Here is a 24,112-nt window from a genome sequence, read left to right on the forward strand (position 1 = left end):
ATTGTGATGAAAGTCTACAGTCCTAAGAAAGTAACGAGGATAACAAGAAAAAATCCAATATAAATGGAATTAGATAAAAAAAATCATGTTATTTTAACTGCTAATGGTTTAGTTCAGTCATTATTATATTAAACGATCAGGAACGATTTATTTGCAAATAAAAGAGCATGAATTTTATAAATCATAACATGAAAAACCTATATAATGAAGTGTGTGTATATAAATTGACCTTGTGACGGACATGCAAACATTTAACCTCGTCCTTGCACGTATGTTAAGAAAACCTGAAAAAATATTATTCAGCTCCAGGTCTTGTTGCAACCGATCGCAATTTACACGAAATAATTGACACTTCATGGCGTCAGACAATCAGGATCAGACCATGTCACAATGACATGTATGGTAACTTGCCTGTGAAGGGGTTGAATAAAAATGTAATATTGTATCATTGTTGAACAACATAAAACACATTATTTTCATTTTTAATGTATGCAATTTTTTCTCAGGTCATCCTTCTTCTAAAGCTGTAGTCTACATCATGGCTACACCTACTCATCATCCTATAATTAAGTTTGCCTTTAAAAATGTAGTTTTTTTGCCTACAATACATGAATCACAAAGACTAGATTAGTTTCTCGACTGAAACAGATCCTTACCCAAGGGATCCTAAAAATTCTCCCCTAATCAATTCCTGAATGTTCTTTACTCTATTATTGTGCTAAAAACCTTCAAGGCAAATTATGTTTAATCATCAAAAAAGTTTGGTGATGCTGGCAGCAATCCTAATCCTAAATCAAATTACCTTGTGCATTGAGAATGTATATTGGCACACGACAATTGTAAATGCACATAATTGCCCTGCATAGAAGAGGAAGCGTAAAAAAGGTGAATAAAAATTCAGAAAGATTAACTTACAGGTAAGCATATTTTTAATATTGTAAAGCTACATGGAATATAGCTTTTAATATTTCAATATAAGCACAAATAAAATAGGGTTGACTTCCAGAAAGTAGAGCTGCTGGACGCATAATATTTGCTTCTGCTACTTAGAATAGAATAGAAGTGTCGGCGTTGAAGAAATAGGCCCATGGCCTGTTGCGCTTTGTGGCTTTTTTGTTGCGCTTTACTTGGCTTTGTGACGCAGGAAATTGGAGATCATTGAAAATTAGTCAACAGAGTTTTTTCCCCAAAAATATTGAGAGCTTCAAATATGTGTAAAAAATTCCCATTAAAGTTTGATCGGTCAACTTACCCCAGAATGACATAAAAGAACATAACATAATCTTTACACACACAAGAGATACATGGTCATTGTTAAAAAATTCGAGTAGTCCTTTTTGGGACCCTTATTTCAGCATCCAGCTCTCTCAGCAGCACAGCTCCTATTATCACTAAATTAGTTTCAACACCAATAACCTTCCTATGAGGTGACGTGATGGAAAAGGAGGTAATTATCGCCTCGTCTTGCCGTTGCAAAGTTGTCATTACCTTCAAGGAACAAAGCCCTGAAGTCCTTGAGCATCACTGAAAATGTTGCCTTGTCATCATCCTCGCTCTCACCAATTATCTTGATGACTTGGTTGTAGAAGAGCTCTCGTTCTAAACCCTTTGTGAAACTCTCATCTTCTGGATTGAAACTGTCCAGCTTGCGCCCTAAATCCTTCTCCATTTCATCCCAGTTAGCCAAATAATACTCCATATTGCAGGACAGCGTCACAGTCAGCAGTTTCAGAGCCTCTTCAAAAGGAATTTTTTCAATGGTCTCCACTGGCTCGTTTGGATCAAATGATGAATCACCATGCCATACATGTGAGTAAAGATAATCTAATTTCTCCCTCGACTCAAAATAACGTGAGGGCATGAACATCAGTGCGCAGTAATAGTCCCCAAAACTTGAGGCTTTCAGCTTCGGGTTTAAAACTTCATTCTTGTACCACATTTCCTGCTCCTGGAGATATTTGAGCACATCTAAATTAAATCCATCCTTGTTCACATAAGTTTTGTCATCGGTGTCTATTCCCATTACCATTGGTGCCAAAGCAAGAGAGAGAGTGCGATTTTCCAGCTTCTGCTGGACATCACTATAGAAGCTGGTCAGTGTCCGGGTGGCCAATGTGTGCAGTGGCGTCCTGCAAATGAAAGAGATGGTCAATCTATAGACAATACATATTAAATATTTCTGTCATATATAGAGACAAAATAATAAAGGAAACTATACTTGGATATTAATGTCAAATCAATATATCTGGTTGCAACTGCCTAGTCCTAACCCTTCCCAGCTGGAAAAGAATATCCCATTCTTATCTAAATTTTGCAAGAATTCAGGAATAAGGAATCAAAAATTCTTCTTAAGCAAATATAAGCTTCTGGTTTTGTTTGCCTCAGAAATACCTGTAATGGAAGTCATTTTATCTATTATTCTCATATACATTGCCAGGTTCAACATATTTAACATTTAACCACAACATAGTAACATTTAACTCTTTCATGGGCAAGTTTCCATTTGTGGTCACTTGAAATCGACACACCAAGAGACCCACCATGACTTCTGGTTTGTGTTTGAGGCGTCTTTATCATGCCTCAGTCAATCAACCGACTATCGTTCCATCCCTAGCATCACCATGTAAAATGCCCTAGCATACCATGTAATTGTAAAGTTTGCCTCGGACAATGAAATTGACGCTTTTCCGCATTTTTCCAAAAGAGTGATGTATTAATATATATTTAATTATTTAAGATAACCTGATTAAATTAAATTTAATTGTTATTTTATTAATTTTTTCACTTGCATATAATTATTTATATTTTGTATAGCAACCACATTCAATAAATTCTTCAAGTGTGATTTAAACCTCCAATTAGCAAAATTTTTAAAAATAGATACAAATAGATATTTCATATAATACTTCTTACTTTCTTGAACTGGCTTCTGAAATTTTGATTCCTGAATATTTCAATGCTTGCCCGCTAAAGGGTTAAGCATATTTGCTTCAAACTCATCCCATCAAAACATTTCAAACAAGAGAAAACTTCTATCTCACCCAAGGACTCCAAGTAGCTTCTTAGACACAGCTGCAAGCTCACTCTGCAGGGCTGTAAGATACATAGCCAAACGGTCACAGTATTTTCAATGCTCCCAGTATCTTGCTTCCAACAGCCACTTCTAGAAGGAATTCACAGAAAATTGATCAAGATATATTATTGATCAATTATTGATCAATATATATTAAAGTATATATATTATTAAAAAGTAGGGTTATTGTGCAACACGTTTGTTGAGAGTTACCAAAAACAGTGTTGCGGTATTGTTCGATCGAAACATCTCTCATACTTTTGACAATAGAGCAACATTTTTGGCATATTGTGCGACAAAATGTTGCACAATTACTGTCTCGGAATGTACCAATGTCATAGAATCTACTTATGATTAGTATTTGCCAATAGTGCAACACGAAAAAAGATGAACGCTATTATGCGACATGCTAATTAACAAAAATCTTGTTAGGTTAGGGTTAGTAGAGGTGTGAAAAACGTTTTTTTAGACACTTTTTTACAATTTTACTAAGGTTAGGTACAACCAGGAAAGGTTCTTTTACCTTAAATAACTACTTGAAAAATGTCAACTAATAACTGTCGCAGTATTATATAAGAATTTAGAACAATTACCAGACAAAATTGGTAACATTACCAGACATCGGGTACAAAACCGGACAAAATCAAGTCCGGTAATTACCTCTGCAATTAGTTTGTACTTTGTACTTAAAAACCGGACACGAAAATAAATGAACTACGTTTACCGGACACCAAAAAATGCCAACCTCGATAGGTTAGGGCTAGGTGTGTCTAAAACCCTTCTTTAGGTTGCTATAGATCATGATACTGAGGTTAGGTCCAGCCAGGTCAAGTTTTTTTTATATTTTTTTTGCAATTTAGAAAAAAATTAAAGTCCGGTAAAGTAGAATTACTGTCTCTTATACACATCTAGATGTGTATAAGAGACAGGGTGAGTACCGTGAGAACTACCACGGCGGGTGAGTCTCTACCGTGAGAACTAGCACGGCGTGTGAGTCTTTGCCGTGAGAACTACCACGGCGTGTGAGTCTTTGCCGTGAGAACTACCACGGCGGGTGAGTCTCTACCGTAAGAACTACCACGGCGGNATGATTTTAGAGCGCGCAGGTCCTCGATTAAGAATGCGTTTAACGACTCCTACAATCCTATAAATTTAGGGCCCAATGCAAGGGGATCAAGAAAAAAGCTTTATATTTAGTTTTAAGAATGTGTATTCTCAGGAAGTTCTATTTAATATTAAAAGTATTTAAGAGTATGAGACTGCACCTGTCTCTTATACACATCTAGATGTGTATAAGAGACAGCTGTTGCCCCTGTATATATTCAAACAGAAGCCTAGTAAGCCACTTTTAGTTCTTTTCATGTTAAAATAGTAAATAGATAAGGCCATTTACAAGCGTTAGTTTCAAGTCTTATTTATTTGTTTTCACATTTTGGAACCTCACAGTGACAGTGCAGTTTAGTTTATTAATAGTTTGTATTTCTGTTTCTGGGACTGAAATTCTTCTGAACAGAATTTTGTGCTACCTATCAGTATCACTGGCTTCACTGCTATGAACTGACAATGGAGCTGGACTCCAAAACATTTTCTCTTATAAAGAGTTTGTGAATTTTTGTGGTATTGTCTTTGCTTTTAAATTCTTAGTCACCTTTCGATTCAAGCAAACAAGTGATTTTAATAGCTTTTGTCATTTACTTCTTAGGTACAATTATTTTTTGTAATTTATTTCTAAAAACATTTTTAGTTCATTGGTGCCTTGATTGCCTTCTACCATGTATTGTATATCACACAGAGAATATTCTCATTCATATTAATTGTGAGGTTTTTTCACCAGAAATTTTCGCACAGGCACATACCTAGTCTTGCCAACATTTAAACCTGTAAAGCCATTTCCAAAACTTAACAAACTAGGTAGCCTAGTTAATTCAAAAGTTACTGCCTACTGGTATAGTCAGTATTATGAAATGAGATAATTTTTTATTTCCTGAAAAAGGTTGACGTTTGACACGTGACTTCTCAAGTAGGTAATTAAATTTATTTTAATCCATCATAATTCATACACATACTCACATAGCAGAATCCCGAAACCATGCGAGATGCGGCATGGAATATCCATTCTTCTACCTACTTGTTGAAAAGTTATAGTCCCCCAACAAAAAATTCCCTCACAGAAATGTTTTCTATGAACGTAACCCAAACGATAGAAAAGTAGGGTAAACATAACTGTTTTCAGTCGGTTTACAACAATATGCACCTGCAACAAAATTATTGTCTACATTTCTTCATTGCATCCGTTGCGTAGCACGCGATAATCGAACAAGATATGTTAAAAGTAATAAAGTTATAATGCTAGTAATAACTAATAACCAGCTCAATATATAAGAAAGGCGAAATAATTCATTGCAAGGTAACCGCAAAAAATTGAGCTCATGCCAATATTGGACTTGCATATTGTTACATTGCTTGCAATAATGCAGCGAAATAAGGTGATGGCACGTGGCAACCTATAGCATAAGGTTGACAGATGAGGAGCTAATTTTTGTGTATGTAGCTTGTTGTGTTCACCTGTGACGTCACTGATCTCAGTGACGTCACGGGCCTTAACCAATCACCGAAATGCGTTCAAACCAGTCAACCATTCCGTCAAGAGAATATAGGGTTTGTTTACATTTCTCGATCTCAGTGACGTAACAAGAAAGCTGAACTGAAAGGTGGAACTTCTCGTAGGTCAACCTTATAAAAAGCTAATATTGTTGTGGCAACCACTTACTCAATCCGTTTGTTTGCGTTGACTGTCTTGCCTAATTATTAAAAAAACTTAGAACTCAAAGCAAAACCGTTGACATGCCACTTCCGTAAAGTAATTGTTGAGTAAGGTCATGTCAGAGTGCCACTACAGGCCCAGTGGTGGTGCGTATCAGACTACATAACTACAAGTGCGGAAGTGCAGTCAGTTGTGTTTGTTTGTGTTGTGCGGTGCGGGCTCCTGAGGACGCGGTTAGCAATGCGGTAGCGGTTGTTGGAGCTTGTAATGAATCAAGATTCCTCACTAATATAATTTTATTTTTCCAATTAAGGGCTGTGTTCTGCCGATGATATCGTTTTGCAATGTACATTACCCAGGTTTACCCTTAGAACAATACCTATTATGAAAACACAAGGAAGCAGATTGAGAAGCACAGAATTCTCGGTGAATGAAGCTTACGCCTGCGAACTTCACTTTTCATCTACCCGTTACGTAGGGTACTGTTTAAACCAACGGGTCACATTTAAAAAGCTGAAGGCGCTGCAGTGCAGACTGCAGAACACGTGGCGAACAATGGATCGAACGAATGCGGCGGAGAATCGGGTGATTCCGTAATTTTAGGTGCTGACGCTGCCTATATATCACTGGGGTCATAAGAACCAAAACCTTTCATATTATATTGAATCTTATACCTTTAACCATAGCGTTTGAGACAGATCTACCCATTGTCTGCTTAAACATGTTCAATAATCTTATCTCCTGTTATTTCTAGTGTAACCCGACGATCGCTTCTGGTTCCACAGGCTCATTTTAGATCTCCAGTCAAATGTTTTGCAGAGTTGTTTGAAATGAAAATACCGGTAATTCCTAATCTTTAGCAATTCTGAACATGTTTAAATACAATGGTCTGTAATAAAGTTGGTATGATTTTATCTGTACTTCATTCCCAAACACGTTATCTGTCGCGCAACTTATCAGCTTCCTGATAGAGTGATACTGTGATAGTAGACAGCACACTAATGATCTCGTTGCAACACAGATGCCTCAGATTCTATTCTGACCAATCCTAACCCAGTTTTACATGTGAATAGTTGGCAGTTGCTTACTCAAGTTCTCAGTCCCGCTGCTCAACGGTCATCCTCAAGGCAGACCTGTGATTCAAGTCCACCCAGCGCAGACACCTTGAAAATAAAACAATAAGAAGAAATATTTCTCGTCATGGAGCTGTTGACTGACGACGCGGTGCTGGAAGTAGCCAAATCTGCCGCTGGTGACGACGTCGAAGTCTTGCAGTGGCATACGGAGTCGTTTGCTGCCAACTTCTGCCTCATGCGGTCTTTGCAGGTGAAGTTACGTCTGTTTTTATAATCGGCTGCAATTTTTCCAATGATGGAAGATTTGCAGTATCTTCTTTCACCTTTAAAACGATTTTTATCAGATTTTTCTCATTTGAAAGACATCCATGGTTAAAATTTTGATGTACTGTTGTTAAATTTTAGTTCATGCATTTAAAATATGGAGGTAACAGAAAAATGATCAATTTCAAATGCCTTTTGTAGCTTCATGTCCTTTTGCAGATTTCCATCAAGAAAGACAATCATCCATCAACGTTGAATTTCATGGTGAAACATACGTCAGGGGATTCTGACATATTCACCGCCTACCGACAGCGCGCGTTCAACAAGGAGATATTCTTCTACCAAACCCTCGCTCCGTTGCTGAACGAGGAGCTCGAAAAAGCTGGGGCTGAGCCGCTCAACGTTCCAAAATGCTACTACGCCAGTTCGACGGCAGGTGAGGATTTATTTAATTAGCTTGGCTATTTTATAATATATAAAATATATTTAATTAACATGGCTATTTTGTAATAAATAATATTGTATTAGCATGGCTATTTAATTTAGGCGATTTTATTTATCACTAAAGGTTTTTTCGACACTAGTGGCCGCTGTCAGTTGGAGTTCACACATCATAAGCCTGCAGATCTGCAGTTCTGAATTATTATAATGAAAAATGAGGCACACGCTCATGTTGTATCGTGAGTCGGGTTCGTTCATCGTAAAGTCTTTATGCCTATATTATTTCGTTAAGTGCGCGTGACCGCAGAACGTAACATGTTTGTGTTATCTTTTCAATAAATAGACGACCAGTGAATTGACCCTGTCTGCAATTATTTAGCCATTATTTCTATTAATACTGGGAATGAAAAATAATTGTGAGTAGATATATCAGGTTCCAGCTAATCAGAACAACCACTAGTTAGGGCCAAATAAGAAGTGGTAAGCTCCTTTTATATAACACTTTTTTAACCTGTTTCTTGTTTTTTGTCCAATTGCGGTCAGAGCTTACAGAATTGACGTTTCACTGCACCAGTAGTTTGTTTGCTCACAAGCTTCACATTCATTAGAGAAGTTTTAAGAGGATAGACTTCTAGAGAATACTAATTCTATTATCTGTATGGTTTTAGCTGCTCTTTTTAACATATACATTATCAATTTTTATTTGTCTCGGCATAAGAATCAAAACCCGCCTTTAGTAACTGTGCTAGATGCTGAAATGTACGACTACAGAGCCTCATCCGACTCGAGAACTTTAAAACTGAAACCACCAGTAAAAACCACTTGCGTTTCTCGAGAGCTTAACAAGTTTAACCACCAGTAAAAACCACATGTCATACTCGAGAGCTTTACGAGTCAAACAACCAGTAACAACCACATGCCATTCTCGAGAGCTTTACAAGTTAAACCACCAGTATAAACCTCATGCCGTTCTCGAGAACTTTTGCAAGTTAAACCATCAGTAAAACCACTTGCCATACTCGAGAGCTTTACAACTTAAAATACCAGTAATAACCACATGTCATACTCGAGAGCTTTACAAGTTAAACCACCAGTAAAAAGAACTCGTCATTCTCGAGAGCTTTACAAGTTAAACCACCAGTAAAAACCACTCGTCATTCTCGAGAGCTTTACAAATTAAACCACCAGTAAAAACCACATGTCATACTCGAGTGCTTTACGAGTCAAACAACCAGTAAAAACCACTTGCCATTCCTCGGAGCTTTGCAAGTTGAACCACCAGTAAAAAGTAACTAAGCAGTAAAAAGTAAAAATAGTTGAACCACCAGTAAAAACCACTCGTCATTCTCGAGAGCTTTACAAGTTAAACCACCAGTAAAAAAACACGAGAGTTTTTTTCAGACGCGGCGCTACTGGTGCTCGAGGATCTGCGATCGCGAGGCTTCAGATCGTCCAAGTTTTTGGTCGACGTCCCTCACGCAACGCTGCTGGTGCGGGAGGCCGCCAAGCTGCATGCAGCGTCTCTGCTGCTCGCACAGCGCGACCCGCAGCCTCTGAACGAACGCTTCCCTCTGCTGGTCGAGTCTTGGACGCTCGGCAAGGAACACAGAACTCCCTTTGAAACTGTGGGTTTTCCTTTTTCATCGGGAATAGCGTGGGAGCATCAAAAGCTAGTTTTGTCTAAATCCTAATTAATAATATTAGTTTCTCAAGTAAGGCATGTTTGCGTAATCGGACATGTTGCCTATTACTTCCCTACTCATGCGATCAGGGTTAATGAAATTAACCTTTCTATAGAATTATGTCCATTAATTTTTTATCGTGAGGTTTGATAAAAATATTACATCAAACTTGTTATTTGGCTTTCCGGATACGTTAATGTTTAAAATCACCAGAATTTGCACCTCCAACAAAAGTGTAGGTTTAGAATGCACCGCCAAACACAACCTACAGCCTCCCGCAACCTGTACCTTTATTTTAATTTTTTTTAATAATTAAACTGTTCCCGGCTCTCATGTAAGTAACCTTGCTCATCCTGTCGCAGTACGTGCACGTGGGAACAACTGTCATGGCGGAGCAGTTCTGCACGAGCGACCACCTGCGTGAACTGAGGCAGTGGCTGGAGCGCGTAGCGCCCCACAGCCTCCAGCTGCTCATGCGGCAGCTGGAGCTCATGCCTCACGCCGCTGTCATCACACACGCGGACCTCCACACCAGAAATGTGCTCTTCAGGTGATGATAAGAACAGATATCATGCAACATCACTATCACTCTACGGTAATATTATCTTGATTCCATTGCATTAAAACATAAAGTTTGACCTCTTTGTACTTACTTGACCCTTTACTTAATAAAACTTAAAAAGCCTGGAGAATTAATCTTCGCAAGAGTTTTGACATAAAAAAATCGGTAAGTCGCACAACTTTTAGACACTATTGGAGTCGAATTAGCATATACATTTTTGGATCCATCTATTAGCTAACCAGCTTTAATTTCGAGCTTTTGCAGGTATGATGATGCCGGGAATCCAGTCGAAGTTGTGTTGCTCGACCTGCAAGTCGTGCGAGTGGCGTCACCGATCGCTGATCTCTCATACTTCACGCACATGTGCATCTTGCCCGCTCAAAGGACCTCAGTTTTGCCACAGACACTAGATGCTTACCACGATACTTTACGATCACTGTTGGATAAGACGTCAGTACCATTGCCTTTCACGCGAGCGCAGCTTGAAGACGAAATGACCACCAGCCGATTAGGGCTCCTGTATACGATTCTCCTGTTGCCCGTTGCTGTAAAAGCAATAAACGCTGGCAGTTTCAAAAAAGAGAAGGAAAATGAAGAAGAAACTTCGTCAGAGGGCACTGAAGGAAAACATGGCGAGCAAGATGCAGGGGCAGAGGCTGATGAAGCGAATGAGTCCATGACAGAAATCACCAATCGTGGACACCTTGAGGAAATACGGGAGCTTCTTGTGGAGACGGCTGAATATGCTTTCAGTTTGAAGGTACATGAAGAATTCGCTGATTTCGAAGCCCATCTTTGGAGAGAGGAAGTCAAAATGTAATTATTATGCTGAAATGAATTTTATTTGAATTTATATTTTTGGGAAGAATCCGAACAGCTGGACTTCAAATAAAATACGAGCATTCCATGCGTTTCTTTCACCTTCCAAACTAAATAGCGACTTCAATATTTCAGTTGAAATTCTCTATAGAAAAATGACTATTATTCACATTAAGCAAGATTTTTCCGCTAGTTTTGAAATGAATTTTTGAATGAATAATAGCGATGCGTTTTATTATAATGATACATTTTTTCCGTTCAACCTTTACGAATTAAATCAACTCGAGCATTAAATGCTCGAGCCTCCAATCAGCCAAATCTTCCGACAAAAAATCCCGTGTCGACACTGAAGCAACAAAGAACTTTAATGTATCGCGTGTTTAAAAGTCTATGGTATACTCGTAGATGACTACATATGTGAAAAAAATTATTATTGTTGACAAAAATTTATAACTTTTGCATTTACTATGAGTAGAAAAGATGGAGCTGGAAGTAGGACGAAGCCGTCAAATAACATATAAAAGAGAGACTAGGAAAAATATTGCAGACACATGTCTTTATCATGGCGTTCACGCAAAATGTTTTCATCAAAACTCAATGATTTTATTACTATGTAGATTTGATTGCGATAATTAGATTGTGTATAATTGCTGAAATTCTACAATGCGAAAATTGCAACCGTCAATAGGCCGACTCTGTCCAACTGGTTTGGTTCATCATCAAAATTTGTTGATTGCTGTCACCACGGAAAACTTTCCAGAGAATAATAAAACGTTTAAAGCTAGAAATGGTATTTGAGGAGTTCACAAATTAAGGATTGTGAACATTGTTTTGACTTATGAAGCAACTATATATAGGCTAAGCCTAAACGTCAAAAAATACGAGAATTATATGAGTAGGCAGTTTCTTACACTCGTTCTGATCACATTTTAAGGACAGAAAAATCGATTTGAAATACCGATGGGAGTAATTTGTCATCGGTGGTTTGATTTTTTGCGAATTTACGACATTGACTTACAAGTTCATAATGATTTACATGATCGCTCAGAATCACTGATCGAATTGCTGACCGCCTGAGTCATGAGAACTGCTGTTCGGGTTAAGACCATGCATCTCGTACATGCAGTGTCCGTAGCATGCGATTATCACCTTAGGGTACGCACACAGTGAAAGCAGGTTGCCAGCGTGCTGGTTACCTGCTCAGGCTGGCGCCTGAAACCATAGAATACAGAAGCCTATTCGTACAGGTTTTCACTGTGAACACTTACATTATTATCCTATGTTCATACTTGTGGCAGGTTGGAGCAGGTTGCCCGCGCGGGCAAACCTGCTTTCACTGTGTGCGTACCCTTATGTTTTAACGTGGACAGCCATACTTTTCGAACAAATCACAGATTTTCTGCCTGCAGTAAACAATCCTAATGCTACAGGAAAATTTGTTTGGTTCTTTCTGCACATTTCCGTTCAATCCAATCATTGATAACGATGCTATATAAATCGGCTACAGTTAATATCCTATGATTGACCTAACAAAGCACCCGCATTACAGATTGGAAAAACGTTATAGGATTTACAATGGATTTCATTTAAATTTAATTATCATTAATTAAACTTATGTTATCAACAGCAAATAGTACTTCTCATTTACCCGACCAAACACTCATTTACCTCTAAAGTTGAAAGAAGACTGAAAACTTGAACATGTAGAATTTGGAGAGATCTTCTCTGACAGTCATTACAAATATTTTACTCGCAATTCGATGCATCGCCTTTCTTCGTGATGATGCAAGAAAATAAAAAAATATAGAGATAATGTGCTGCCACAAACGAGCAATTTATCTAAATTTATCTTTGGTTTCGGGATGTGATAAATTCTAGAATAAATATAACTAAGAATCATTTTCACAAGGAATTTAAAAGCAAAGAAAACGCCAAGCGAATTCCCCATATCGATATTGGAAACGTATTCAATATCGATATTGTGAATTTGCTTGGCGTTTTCTTTGCTTTTAAATTCCTTGTGAACTTGCAATTTAAGCAGACATCACATAATACATATAAGTAACTAGCATTTTGCCACGAGATTTGAATCGTGGTTTTACAAAACACCGCACGAAATTCATTCTCTTAATCTTTACAAAACTTCCACGATTTTCAGCATTTGTCTCTAAATGGCTATAATTTCGCTTTGTCGTTAAGCCTACAACCACACCGAATCAACATTCCAATCAGCGTCTAGCCTTGATCGATGCGAGGTTTGGATTGGGAATATCTTTGGAATTATCTATCCCTCGAATATTATTTCCCAATTTCGGAATGTCATTATGTATTTCAAAATCCCTTGTTATCACAGATGTTATTGTTATACATTATCTGTTCCTCTAGGTACGGCAGATATCGCCGCTATGTATTCGTGCTGCACATATTTGAACATTACGAACATTTCTAAAATATTGCCGATTATTTTTTTTATTGTTACCGAAGCCAAGAATTAATTTAACGGAATATGATAAGATCATACAAAATACGAAATGCCTCGAGATTAATACATGTGTGAAAGAATGTTAGATTAAGGATTATCAATTGTACAGAACTAAAAAATTATTTCAGAGTACTTGTGAATAATTTTAGAACTAGAATTATTTTCAACTAGGGATTTGAAAATTAATTTTTATAGCTAGAGACTATGTGCAGAGAATAACGGCCAGAGACAGGAATCTCTTCCTTCAGAAAAAAACTTAAACTAATTCACTGGATGCTATTCATAATTCGCCAGATGAAATGCACAGTATCAACTGGCCTTGAAATTTGTTACAAAAGTTGAATAAGCTTAATATACCGCAGTTCTTACTGTGTTATATCGCATGTCCCTGGTGATCGTGTTCGTGAATTTTCTAGGCGCTTCCAATTGCATTGTCCGGCTGGACCTCATTTGCAGTTAGCAGCGACAATTGGCTTGCAAAGAAAAACGTATTTCCCTGAACCGAAGTCTTCACGAAGCCTTGACTATCATCAATGAGATAGTCCGGTAATTACAGGTTTATTTATGCACGGGATGATCATGTCAGTCTATTCGGCTTCTTCGATCAAGCTTCAATTGTTCGTCGACCAGTCTGTGTGTGTTGATTATACTCAACATGCTACAGTATATCAAATTTACCGAGTATGGATTGATAAGTTAGTAGTATGAGGGTTATTTCAACTCAGCGAATGTTTGTTGATGAACCTCATGTTGATGATGAAAATTCATCCTCTTAATCTTTACGAAGAACTTCAATATTTTTCAGAATTTGTCTCTACTCTAAACAGTTTTAAATTTGCTTTGTCGTTAAGCTTACAACGGATCAGCATTCTAATCACCTTGTAACCTTGAACGATGTGAGGTTTGAATTGGATTTCGCCGTTATGTTATGTATTCGTAGTTCGACCAGGTTGTGTGTGTTGATTATACTCAACATGCTACAGTATATCGAATTTACCGAGTATGTATTGATAAGTTAGTAGTATGAGGGTTAATTCAACTCAGCGAAGGTTTGTTGATGAACCTCAGCGTGCGTGTTGTCATTAAAAGTATGAAGCTGTCATGTCAACGTATCGCATTTCGGTGTCATAGCCGAGTTCTTTTATTTTACCACAAGAATTCTCGACCAATCAGAGCAAGGACCGCTTACTCCAAGTCAAGTCACCAATTTTTGGCATTTGAGCTGCTGCCACGTCCGAGACTAATGTTAGTCTTATTGCGGATACATAAGGATGATTTGTAGTGTAAAATGTTGGGTTTTGAATGATGGCGATGTGATGTATTTTAGAAAATGATGTGATGGCGCCATTCAACCGAATGTGAAATTTGCGCATTTATAGTTGATCGCGTGTGATCTACTCTTAGATGGAACCCTTTAGTGGACAATTTATCAAATACAGGAACTTTAATTTTCCGCATTAAAATGCTCACTTTTCGTTTACTGCCGAGGCTACTTGTAGATGGCTTAAAGCTTGTCATATTCGCTAGTGCTAGAGACCAAAATGAACGTTTTTACATTTCTACGAATGTTTTATAACCGGTTAAAGCCATGTTATCTTTCGGATTAATCAGTTTGAATTGCTAATTTAATTGTTCATGGTTGAAGATGATTATTTAATTGTTTAGGAAATTAGGAGATGCAGTCATTTAACGCGTTGACTGTGATTGCTTCATCTTGTACTATTATTTCATTTTTTCTACTATTTTTAATATGTGCCACTACGTCCTGGAGAAATACATTTCGTGGTTCCCATAAGTACCACTTCGGAGTCAACGTATTAAAGTAAATTAATTGTACATAGATTTTAATTGTGGAACATATTTGTCATAACATTTTTCTAATCTTTCGTTATAAATAAGGCGGTTACTCACTATTACAATTTATAAGCGTTAAGCAATGGGCAAACAATACTAGCACAAAGCAGTACAAAATGAGGCTTTCCCCCACTTTTACGCGTTGAAAAACAAGTGTGAGATCTTGGGAAACGAGAAAAACTCCTATTGTTTTTGCAAAGTTGAAAAAAAATCAATAATAATTTTTTCCAGAGTTATTATATCAGGTATTTTGTATTAGTGTCATTATACAATCCACGGCAAATTTAATAATCAACATGAAGACCAAACTTCTGATGACCGTCTTCGGAGCAGCGCAAGCGGCGATGTATGCGCGGGTTCCCAACGACAACGCGACGTCCATCAACGATTGTTTCTCAGGCTGTAGCGCTCCACGCACTACATTCTTCGCTAACCTTGTATTGTGCTCATTGTTCTGTCAGAAGATTGGCTGCGATCTCTTCAGCTACGAAAATGGTTAGTGAAGGGAATAATATGATACTATGGGAATATTTTCAATTTTGTAGGGTATTTCCATTTGGTAATTTGCTTCATCTACGAAAATGGTTAATGAAGGGAATAATATGGTGTTATAGGAATATTTTCAATTTGACAGGAGCACAAATGTTGAACAAATGTTTCAAATATTATTACGAAGAGATTTCCTAAGCACGACAATGGTGTCAACATGGGCTAAAAGGGTGCCCACTGTCCAACAAAATTTATTTGCCCGAAAATGCCCATTTGTATATCAAGCGGCCATGAATTATGCGACTACATACCGTATTTGATTAATTCGGAAGTGAATGGAAACGAAATATTTACATGGTTAAATTAACATGGTTAATAGGTTAAATATTCATCTTATTTAACCTATTTAACCAGGTGAGTGCCGGTCTGCCACGGCCGCCATGCCTACGAACGTCACCGCCGTTTTCAAGCCGAGGGTCAGCAGGGGCAGCAGGGAGGTGGCGCGGGGCAAACGCGTCTCAGCAACGCCTCAATATTGGCTATTGTACGATATTTTCCGTAGTACATATTGAAATTATATGCACTATACTTTAACGTCAAAATAGGAGGTAAAATTAAAATGTTCACGCTTAATTTTCATCTTCAAAACATAAAATTTTATATCCATAGAGGACGAAAATCCATTTAAATGCTGCACCTAACCTAACAGTTAGCGATTTCATATACTACGAAATTCTAACCTTCAGCCTAATTCTCAGTTATGCAGAATACTTGGTTGATGGAAATAACAGCACCTTTTACCACTCCACAAATGTACCCAACGCCTGGATCATGGTGGACCTGGGAGCTTGCTTTCCAGTCAGCAAAGTTCGTCTGTTGCCCAACGCGGAAAGTCACTACTACAGATTCGTAGATACTCAGGTACTCGGGTGCTGGGGACGTTGGAAAGCATAAAAGCTTAAGAACAATAAATTAATTCTGACGTGTGGTTTGGGATGTGAGCAAAACAAAATTTCGTAATACTATAACAACAATTTACCCCGAATCTGGGCAAATATACTACTGATCAACAGAGTTCCTTATCCAAATACTTGGAAAACGCAAGTGGCTATATGAACTCATTTCATTAAACGCGAGTTTTTGTCCTGAATGTTCTAACAAGAGATCGGGAACTTTTTATAGGAATTTATTATTCTAAGCCGTTCGACGATAAAAATCAGTCAATCAATCTTTGTTCAACCCAATAATTTTGCCAACGCTATTTTTGTCATATAATCATCGTTTGACACGTAAAAAGCCTTTTCCACTATAGGTGCTTATACACGAAGCGAATAGTTGAGTCGCCTAGTCGACACTCGACGCAACTAAAATTTGTGATGATTGAGGTCTTCAGAGGCGGCTATCTGTTGCATTTCACCCAGAGTACCTCAAGTTGTTTTCAGCCAGTCGAGTGTCGGAGTGTGCCCACTGCCAGTATAGTAGTGTAGTACCGCTTCGGCCGTTTTGCCCACTGTAGACTGCACAACTGTGGAGCTTCCGCTTGCTTCCACCATGCATACACCTTACTCGACAACACCCAACGTTGTACTGGCGCTGATGGACTGTAGTCAGTGTACCAAAAACACTCTCCTCGTGTATAGGCTCGCAGGAGGCAAAACTGTAGTCGACGCAACTATTCGCCCCGTGTATAAGCACCTTATCTGAGACTGAAAAATTGGCTTTTTCAGGCAAAAACCGGCTTACTGGTTTCAGGCCAATCTGAAACCTTCACAATCAGTCCTCTAGTGAAAAAAGGGCCTTTATAGACATGCGCGGTCATAGCAGCTCACCAGATCGATTCACAGATTCGTATATAACGGCAACAACTTTCTGTTGGCGTAACATGAACTTGCTGCACATATCGTCCGCTTACTGGAGAGGTTGAATTGTGTTACACTACACATGTAGGCGAATTTCTCCGACAACTGCAATTAGAGAACACCTCTTTCTCTACAAACTGCTCAGACAAGAAGAATGGACAACTGAAAAAATGAAAATTGAGACTAAACTTTGGTCTCTTTTTATGAAATAAATAATCCAAACGCATATTTCACAGCAATGAAGAAACAAAGGAAACCTCCGAAAATTGAATTGATAGACTTTACAAAATACGTAGACTCTAAAATTCATCCTTAAATTGGAGACGACAAATTTACACGGATATATTCGAATGTCAATGATTTTGATTTCCAGATACAACACCCGTAAACGCCAAAAAAACTTCACACACTTGTCTACAAGGTTCCACTACTCATCTTAATTTTTTTAAATTCTAATACTCGTACGTTTACATGTGCTGCATCATTTGTAAATAAAACAATATGTCATTTTCCAAGACTAAGACTGCTGAACCACCAGATGCGCAGTATAACCATCAGATCACAGTAGACATAAAGTTTGAAAATACGAACAAAAAATATTTCTAATGGGGTTTTGCTAGTCTAAAAATGATATCATTGATGGATAAACGAAATATTCTATCTCTATGATGAATTAAAATGTTCTAAACATAAAATTTGTGAATAAGTCACTATTTCTTGTAGAACTAAAGGAATGAAAAAATCTTAATTCAAATTTGTGAGTAAATCAATTGCGACCGTCGCAGTTTTATTCGAATCGATCTAAATTAATCGAGGGTACATTCATCATTGATTTATATCCTCCATGCACAAGGTTCTGCTCGGTGACGCAGCGCCCCTGACACCTGGTAACTTCGACGTCGTTTAATTTAATTTAATCGAGTGTTCATTCATCATTGATATATATCCTCCATGTATAAGATTTAATCGAGTGTTCATTCATCATTGTTTTATATCATCCATGTATAAGGTTCTGCTCGGTGACGCAGCGCCCCTGACTCCTGGCAACTTCGACGTCGTTTAATTCAATCGAGTGTTCATTCATCATAGTTTTTTATCCTCCATGTACAAGGTTCTGCTCGGTGACGCATCGCCCCTGACACCTGGCAACTTCAGCAACTTCGACGTCGTAGGCACCATCAAGGGGCCGGTGCCGTGGGTGCCGAATTGGATCGAGTTCGTCCTGCCACAGCCGCGCTGCACCCGCTACGTGACCATCTACAAAGACGTCCCTACCACAGGCGAAGGGGCGTTAATGGAAGTCCGTGAGCTGGAAGTTTGGACAAATGAGTAGATTCGAAAAAACTTGATGCTTGGTCACGGAAATACATACACTAGTATTTTGTGCGAGTTTTACATTTGGAGGTGCAGAAAGGAGTCATTTCACGGTTAAAATAGTCGTTATCGTTTGTGAATGCACCGTTGCGTTCGGCTGCGTTTCAATTTAGTTAAGTATTTTCTTTACAATCCTTGCCATTTAGTGACGCTATTGAAGATTTATTAGTGAATCCAGAACGTTTTTATTTGCTGTGTCATTTATAAGAGTGCAAATACATTAGTACAGGAAGAAAAACCTAACTACTTTCCTTTCGAGATTTTTTTGGGTTTCGTGGAGTGTATACTAGGTATTGCATACTCGGTATAACTGAAGAATATGGGTGATCATGTCAGTGCCATGTTATGCACCGTACAAATGAGTGAGTCATTTAACAAAAACCTATAGTTTTATTAGACACTATATACGAGTACGGCGGACGTTGCCCTGATGCTCCCATTTACTTCGCCCAAACTATGACAGGATGACCCACTGAAGAAACAAATGATTGAAAATATTGCATTTCTTCTTGGGCCTATACTTCCAAAAAAGTTAAGAGATCGTAAGTTCATCAGCCAATCATTGACGGCCTTTCAAGCAAAATTCACCAATCATAGACAAGAAAATAGAGCGTAAGTACTTACGTTCACTATACTTTCAAAAAAAGTTAAGAGATCGTAAGTTCATCAGCCAATCATTGACGGCCTTTCAAGCAAAATTCACCAATCATAGACAAGCAAATAGAGCGTGAGTACTTACGTTCACTTAGCGAGTTTTGAAAGTATGGCCCCTGGAAAACAATCTTTTTTAATTTCTAAGTGTGTAATGGAGAAAAAATAGGTAAAGATCTTCATGGAATCGTTCATTCTACTTGAACAGATTAGTAGCTCATTGATAAATTTGTATTAGGTTAATGTGAGTCATATTTGTTCAAACTCCGAGCAGCCTTTGCAACTGACTTTGCCAAAATATAGGCAAGCGTCTTTGTAATTTGTAATAAATTGTTGACAACTATTTACTTTTTCCTCACTATTACTGAAGTAGATGAGGAAACACGATAAATAAAGGATGAATAACATTTATCCTTCTTTGCGTACTTTACAGTCGGTAGTTACCATGAATAAACTTTATAGGAATCATCGAACGAGTTTCTACATGGTACACATCCTCTCCTTACTCGCTTGACTTTAAATGTCTTATTAGGAACATTAGGGTGAATAATGTTGAATATAGTAGAGGGTGAGGATCGTAAGATCACGCCGAGTGACAAAGTCATAATGGATTACAAATGTACGTGAGCTGAATGCTGGATGTAAACTCGTTGAATTACCGAACTCATTGCAATAGATATAGACGAATACCAACGACCACACCTGTTCATGTAACAACCAATATCGACATCACTACTTGTAGCACTCATCAGTCGGCTTCGCTCTCACTGCTTGATTCTTTATATTTCATTTCTGAGTGTTCGTAAATATATTCTCTGAAAGATACGGACTCTGATTTTATGAATAACCTCAGGTTTAGTAAAATAGTTTGTCGCGAATAACTTGGGTCACCAGGATCTGATGGCAATATAGTCGCCTAACGGTAGCGTTAAGTCGTAAGATCCAAGGAAACTTGATACATCAGTGAATATTTACTTCTTAAAACCACCGTAAATCCTGCACATTCAGAATTTAATTAGAAATAGTCCAAATAGAAATGAAATCAGATATTAATTTATTATTCTAAAAAGTTCAAAGGACATGGTTCACTATTCTGCTACAAACAAAAATCAATTATAAAAGAAATTTAAGCGTTCACTATAACTCGAATCTAAGAAAAGTGAGCATTTGTGGGGGTTTTATTTGTCATTCCACATTAACTGCGTTTAACTCCAATGAATCAGGGAATTTGAACGGCCTAGGTAGCTAACTTGAATCATTCACTAGGGACAGACAGAAACAGAGATCGGCAGAACGAATTTGGTTGGTTAAGCAAATACACAATTAATTGATAAGTTGATTTATTGGCTTAGCTCACGTGACCTGCTCGATGTGATGATGCAGGAGGAATTTGTAGTCCAGGCAGGAGGTGCGGGTCGACGGGCCACCGTGATTTCGTTGTGAGCGGATATACACGTGGTTGCGTGGTCAGTGGTGAGACGTTGTGGACGTTATTCGATGCACGTTGTGAGGTGGGTGGACGAAGTTGACTGAGCGTGCGTGTAGAGCGTTAAGACGAGATTTCACTGAACGTGCTTGATGTAACTCACAGAGTATGTCTAGCAAGAGTTCTCTGTATAAGTTCACTGGTTAACTGAATAAGTTCACAGCAAGAGTTCACAGTGCGAGTTTATAGTATGAGCTTATACTGAATGTAAGTCCACTGAATAAATTCACTGAATGTTCACGGACGAGCGTCGGTAGACAGGGACGGCGTAGGGGCGCGGCAAGAGGGCGGGAAATGCTGGCTTGGGACGCCGAGGTTCCCTGCTGCAGGTTGCAGGTTAGGGCTGCAGGTTGTGGGTTCACGCCGGTAACGGTTGTCTTGCGTTGCAGGATACAGGCTGTAGGTTGCCGAGTACTGGTTGCCGAATGTTAGCCGATGTTGTGATACTACGAAATAAGGCAATGTTAATACACTATTCACATTTCACGACTCTATTTCACAAATGAGCTAAAGCAACGTGAGCTATGTTCATGAAAAATACATTAATTTAATTATTCACCTTGCAATGACTCCGACTTTTGAACTAACTTTACTCTTACACTTAACACATTGAATGAGAGCTATTCTACGGCAGAGTTTCTAACTTAGGGAGCTTACGCGAGATGTTGACGGCTGGAATAAACGCTCGATGTCTGGGGGCAAATAGACCGTTAATATTTTGAGAAGCTACAAAGGAAGGGAGGCGTTGGCGGAAGTGAGATTTCTCTGAACTGTTCTTACGATGATTTTCTACTTATTAATACGATAAGTGAAAGTAATGTAATAAAAGTACTGTTAAGAGTATTAATATTAATGTTAGTATGAGAAACATAAAAATTAGTTCTACGTAGCGAGATATGTTATACATATATATGAATATTTCGGAATGTATTAAGGACATGAATGTGGCTGAGTCAATTTTACTTAATAGTATTAAATATTATTTAAAAACCAGCATGATACATACATAATATAAATTACAGAATAAAACTGTACGATAGATTTCGGTGTAATGTTGTCAACCTCAGCCTGTTACTCGTGTCAACATGTTAGTTGTTACTTGTCAAGTTGTTACCAGTTACCACTTACAGGTATTTTTTCATGTTTCAGTTTGCTTGCAGTTATTTTTACACAGTTATTTTTATGTTTCACCTTCCCTACATTGATGTCTACTTTAATCTACCAATCTCAAAAATAATCCACATATATATACAAATAAAAAACTGATTTTTTTATATGTACTGTATATGTGGATAATTTTTTAGATTGGTAGATTAAAGTACACATCCATGTAGGGAAGGTAAAACATAAAAATAACTGTAACTTTTATTTGCAGTATCTAGCACGTACTAGTTCGGTTAGGTTAATTGCAATAAAGTTGCATTGATATGTTTTGAAAATGTTTTATTATCATTAAATGTTTATGAGTAAATCCCAATAGCAGGACAATAAATATTTAGAGATTTCCAATAATTTTGGCCATTGTAGCGGCTAATGTAGCGGCGCTACATTTTACTGTAGCGGTAGCGGTAGCGCTCGCTACAATCTATAGCGCCCGCTACATTTAGAGCATGTAGCGGTAGCGGTAGTGCCGCTAGATTTCAAAGTAGCGCTGACCAGCTCTTAGTACTAGTAATCTCGAGTACTATGCAAGATTATTAGCCTCAGGCTGGCTTAAGCAAGTAACTTGCCCGCTATCACATTTCACCATGAAAAATGATGAAATACTTCAAATCAGTGTAACAATCAACAAGTAAGCTGAACTGAAAGACTGAAATCCTTGTTGGTCAAACGTATATAGTTCAACCATGCCTCATTTTAACCATGTATGAATACTGACGTGATCGACGAAAGATATATGTTTGTTGAACATGTAGAGGCAGGCAATTAGTAGATCTTTTCAAAATGGTTCGGACCAAGTGTCTACAGTTATTACATTAAGAAAGATTGTGGTTTTATTACACCAGTGTTCATAATGTACTGCTCTCAAAGTTACGGAAACGCACGATTGTCCGCCCCATTTGATGGATCTATTATTCGCCGCGTGTTGATCTTCAGCCTCATCAGCTGTCAAGTTTGTACCTTGTACAATTAGGGTAAAAGCAGTTATATACCTCTCCATCGTCATGAAGTAGGTATGTGCAATTTTTCTGCATTAGTGCAAATCAAAAAAGAAGTTCCCATAAGTATTTTATAATAAATGAATAATTGCTACCGAAAAAATTCTAATGACTAATAGAGTGATTACTGATTAGAGTCTATTAATTAGAGTGCAGTTTTCTGTTATTGCTTAATTTTAATGTGTCATGTGTGTATTGCTTAATTTTAATATCAATCATTGTCAGTTTGCCAATAAATCTTCATTGAGCGCCATAAGCGACCATAACATTTATTTATATAATTATTCTAATATAGGTAGGGCCTATTTAACACAGGAAGGAAAGAAAGATACCTAATGATATTTCAGGAAATGAGTAGCTATCGCAGTCTGTAGAGTGATAATAAATAGTATGGCCTTTTATCTCGAGTTATATTACATCAACAGAGCTGGGCAGCGCTACTTAGAAATGTAGCAGCGGCTACCGGGAGTACCGGCCTACCGCTAGTCCGCTACATGCTCTAAATGTAGCGTGCGGTGGGCGCTACTGCTACAATTGCTTTATTTGCTTAAATGTAGCAGTGGTAGCACCCAGGGTGGAATTCTAGAAATGGAGGTTCACTTATAAAAAAGCTTTCCACCCAAGGTGGAATGCTTTCCTTAGATACAGCATACAGTGCTCTGCCAGGTGATTGACTATAAATGAAAAGGAGGATCAAAAGTGGACAAACTGTTTCAGTTGTATAGTACCTCAGATTTGTTATAAAATTATTTAAATGTCTCTTGTTTGATAGATATTCTCTATTTTTCTTTTATTTAATGGATTTTTTTGAAAATTTTCCAGGCATTTTGTTTGTAATGATCAAGTTTAAGTTNATAACAATACATCAATATAAATTAAAGACTGCCACTCAATATTTTTAAATATATGAAAAAATAAAAAAAAATAAAAAAAATTGAAAAAATAAAAAAAATCATGATTTTTTTATAAAAAAATCAAGTGATTTAATCACATGATTTAATCATTTTGATTTAATCATTGCCAACCCTGTAGTGGGCTACTGCTACAATTGCTTTATTTGCCTAAATGTAGCAGTGG

At 37.7% G+C, this 24,112-nt stretch overlaps 3 protein-coding genes across 5 annotated transcripts; 2 read left to right on the plus strand and 1 right to left on the minus strand.

Annotated features, from left to right (window-relative positions):
• Nucleotides 1-1,062: 1,062 nt before the first annotated feature.
• On the minus strand, nt 1,063-5,862 carry LOC108665023. 3 transcript variants are annotated; one of them, XM_018151737.2, is made up of 3 exons: nt 5,844-5,862; nt 3,042-3,163; nt 1,063-2,129 (listed from the first exon to the last, which is right to left on the minus strand). In XM_018151737.2, the coding sequence occupies exons 2-3, from the start codon at nt 3,104-3,106 to the stop codon at nt 1,421-1,423; spliced, it is 774 nt and encodes a 257-aa protein (XP_018007226.1). In that variant the 5' UTR covers nt 3,107-3,163; nt 5,844-5,862; the 3' UTR covers nt 1,063-1,420. The 3 variants fall into 3 exon arrangements, with proteins under 3 accessions (XP_018007226.1, XP_018007227.1, XP_018007225.1); XM_018151738.2 differs by lacking the exon at nt 5,844-5,862 and adding an exon at nt 5,144-5,325 and having other exon boundaries at nt 3,042-3,160; XM_018151736.2 differs by lacking the exon at nt 5,844-5,862 and adding an exon at nt 5,144-5,324.
• Nucleotides 5,863-6,030: 168 nt separating this feature from the next.
• Nucleotides 6,031-10,769, plus strand: LOC108665022. The gene is made up of 5 exons (XM_018151735.2): nt 6,031-7,163; nt 7,397-7,613; nt 9,020-9,243; nt 9,663-9,850; nt 10,127-10,769. The coding sequence occupies exons 1-5, from the start codon at nt 7,038-7,040 to the stop codon at nt 10,680-10,682; spliced, it is 1,311 nt and encodes a 436-aa protein (XP_018007224.1). The 5' UTR covers nt 6,031-7,037; the 3' UTR covers nt 10,683-10,769.
• A 4,546-nt stretch (nt 10,770-15,315) lies between these two features.
• Nucleotides 15,316-19,246, plus strand: LOC108665008. Its single transcript, XM_018151719.2, has 4 exons — nt 15,316-15,512; nt 15,921-16,050; nt 16,265-16,427; nt 18,477-19,246. The coding sequence occupies exons 1-4, from the start codon at nt 15,332-15,334 to the stop codon at nt 18,696-18,698; spliced, it is 696 nt and encodes a 231-aa protein (XP_018007208.2). The 5' UTR covers nt 15,316-15,331; the 3' UTR covers nt 18,699-19,246.
• The last annotated feature ends 4,866 nt before the right edge of the window (nt 19,247-24,112 follow it).

This window comes from Hyalella azteca, unplaced genomic scaffold (genome assembly GCF_000764305.2).
Source record: "Hyalella azteca isolate HAZT.00-mixed unplaced genomic scaffold, Hazt_2.0.2 contig13225, whole genome shotgun sequence".
Taxonomy (NCBI): domain Eukaryota; kingdom Metazoa; phylum Arthropoda; class Malacostraca; order Amphipoda; family Hyalellidae; genus Hyalella; species Hyalella azteca.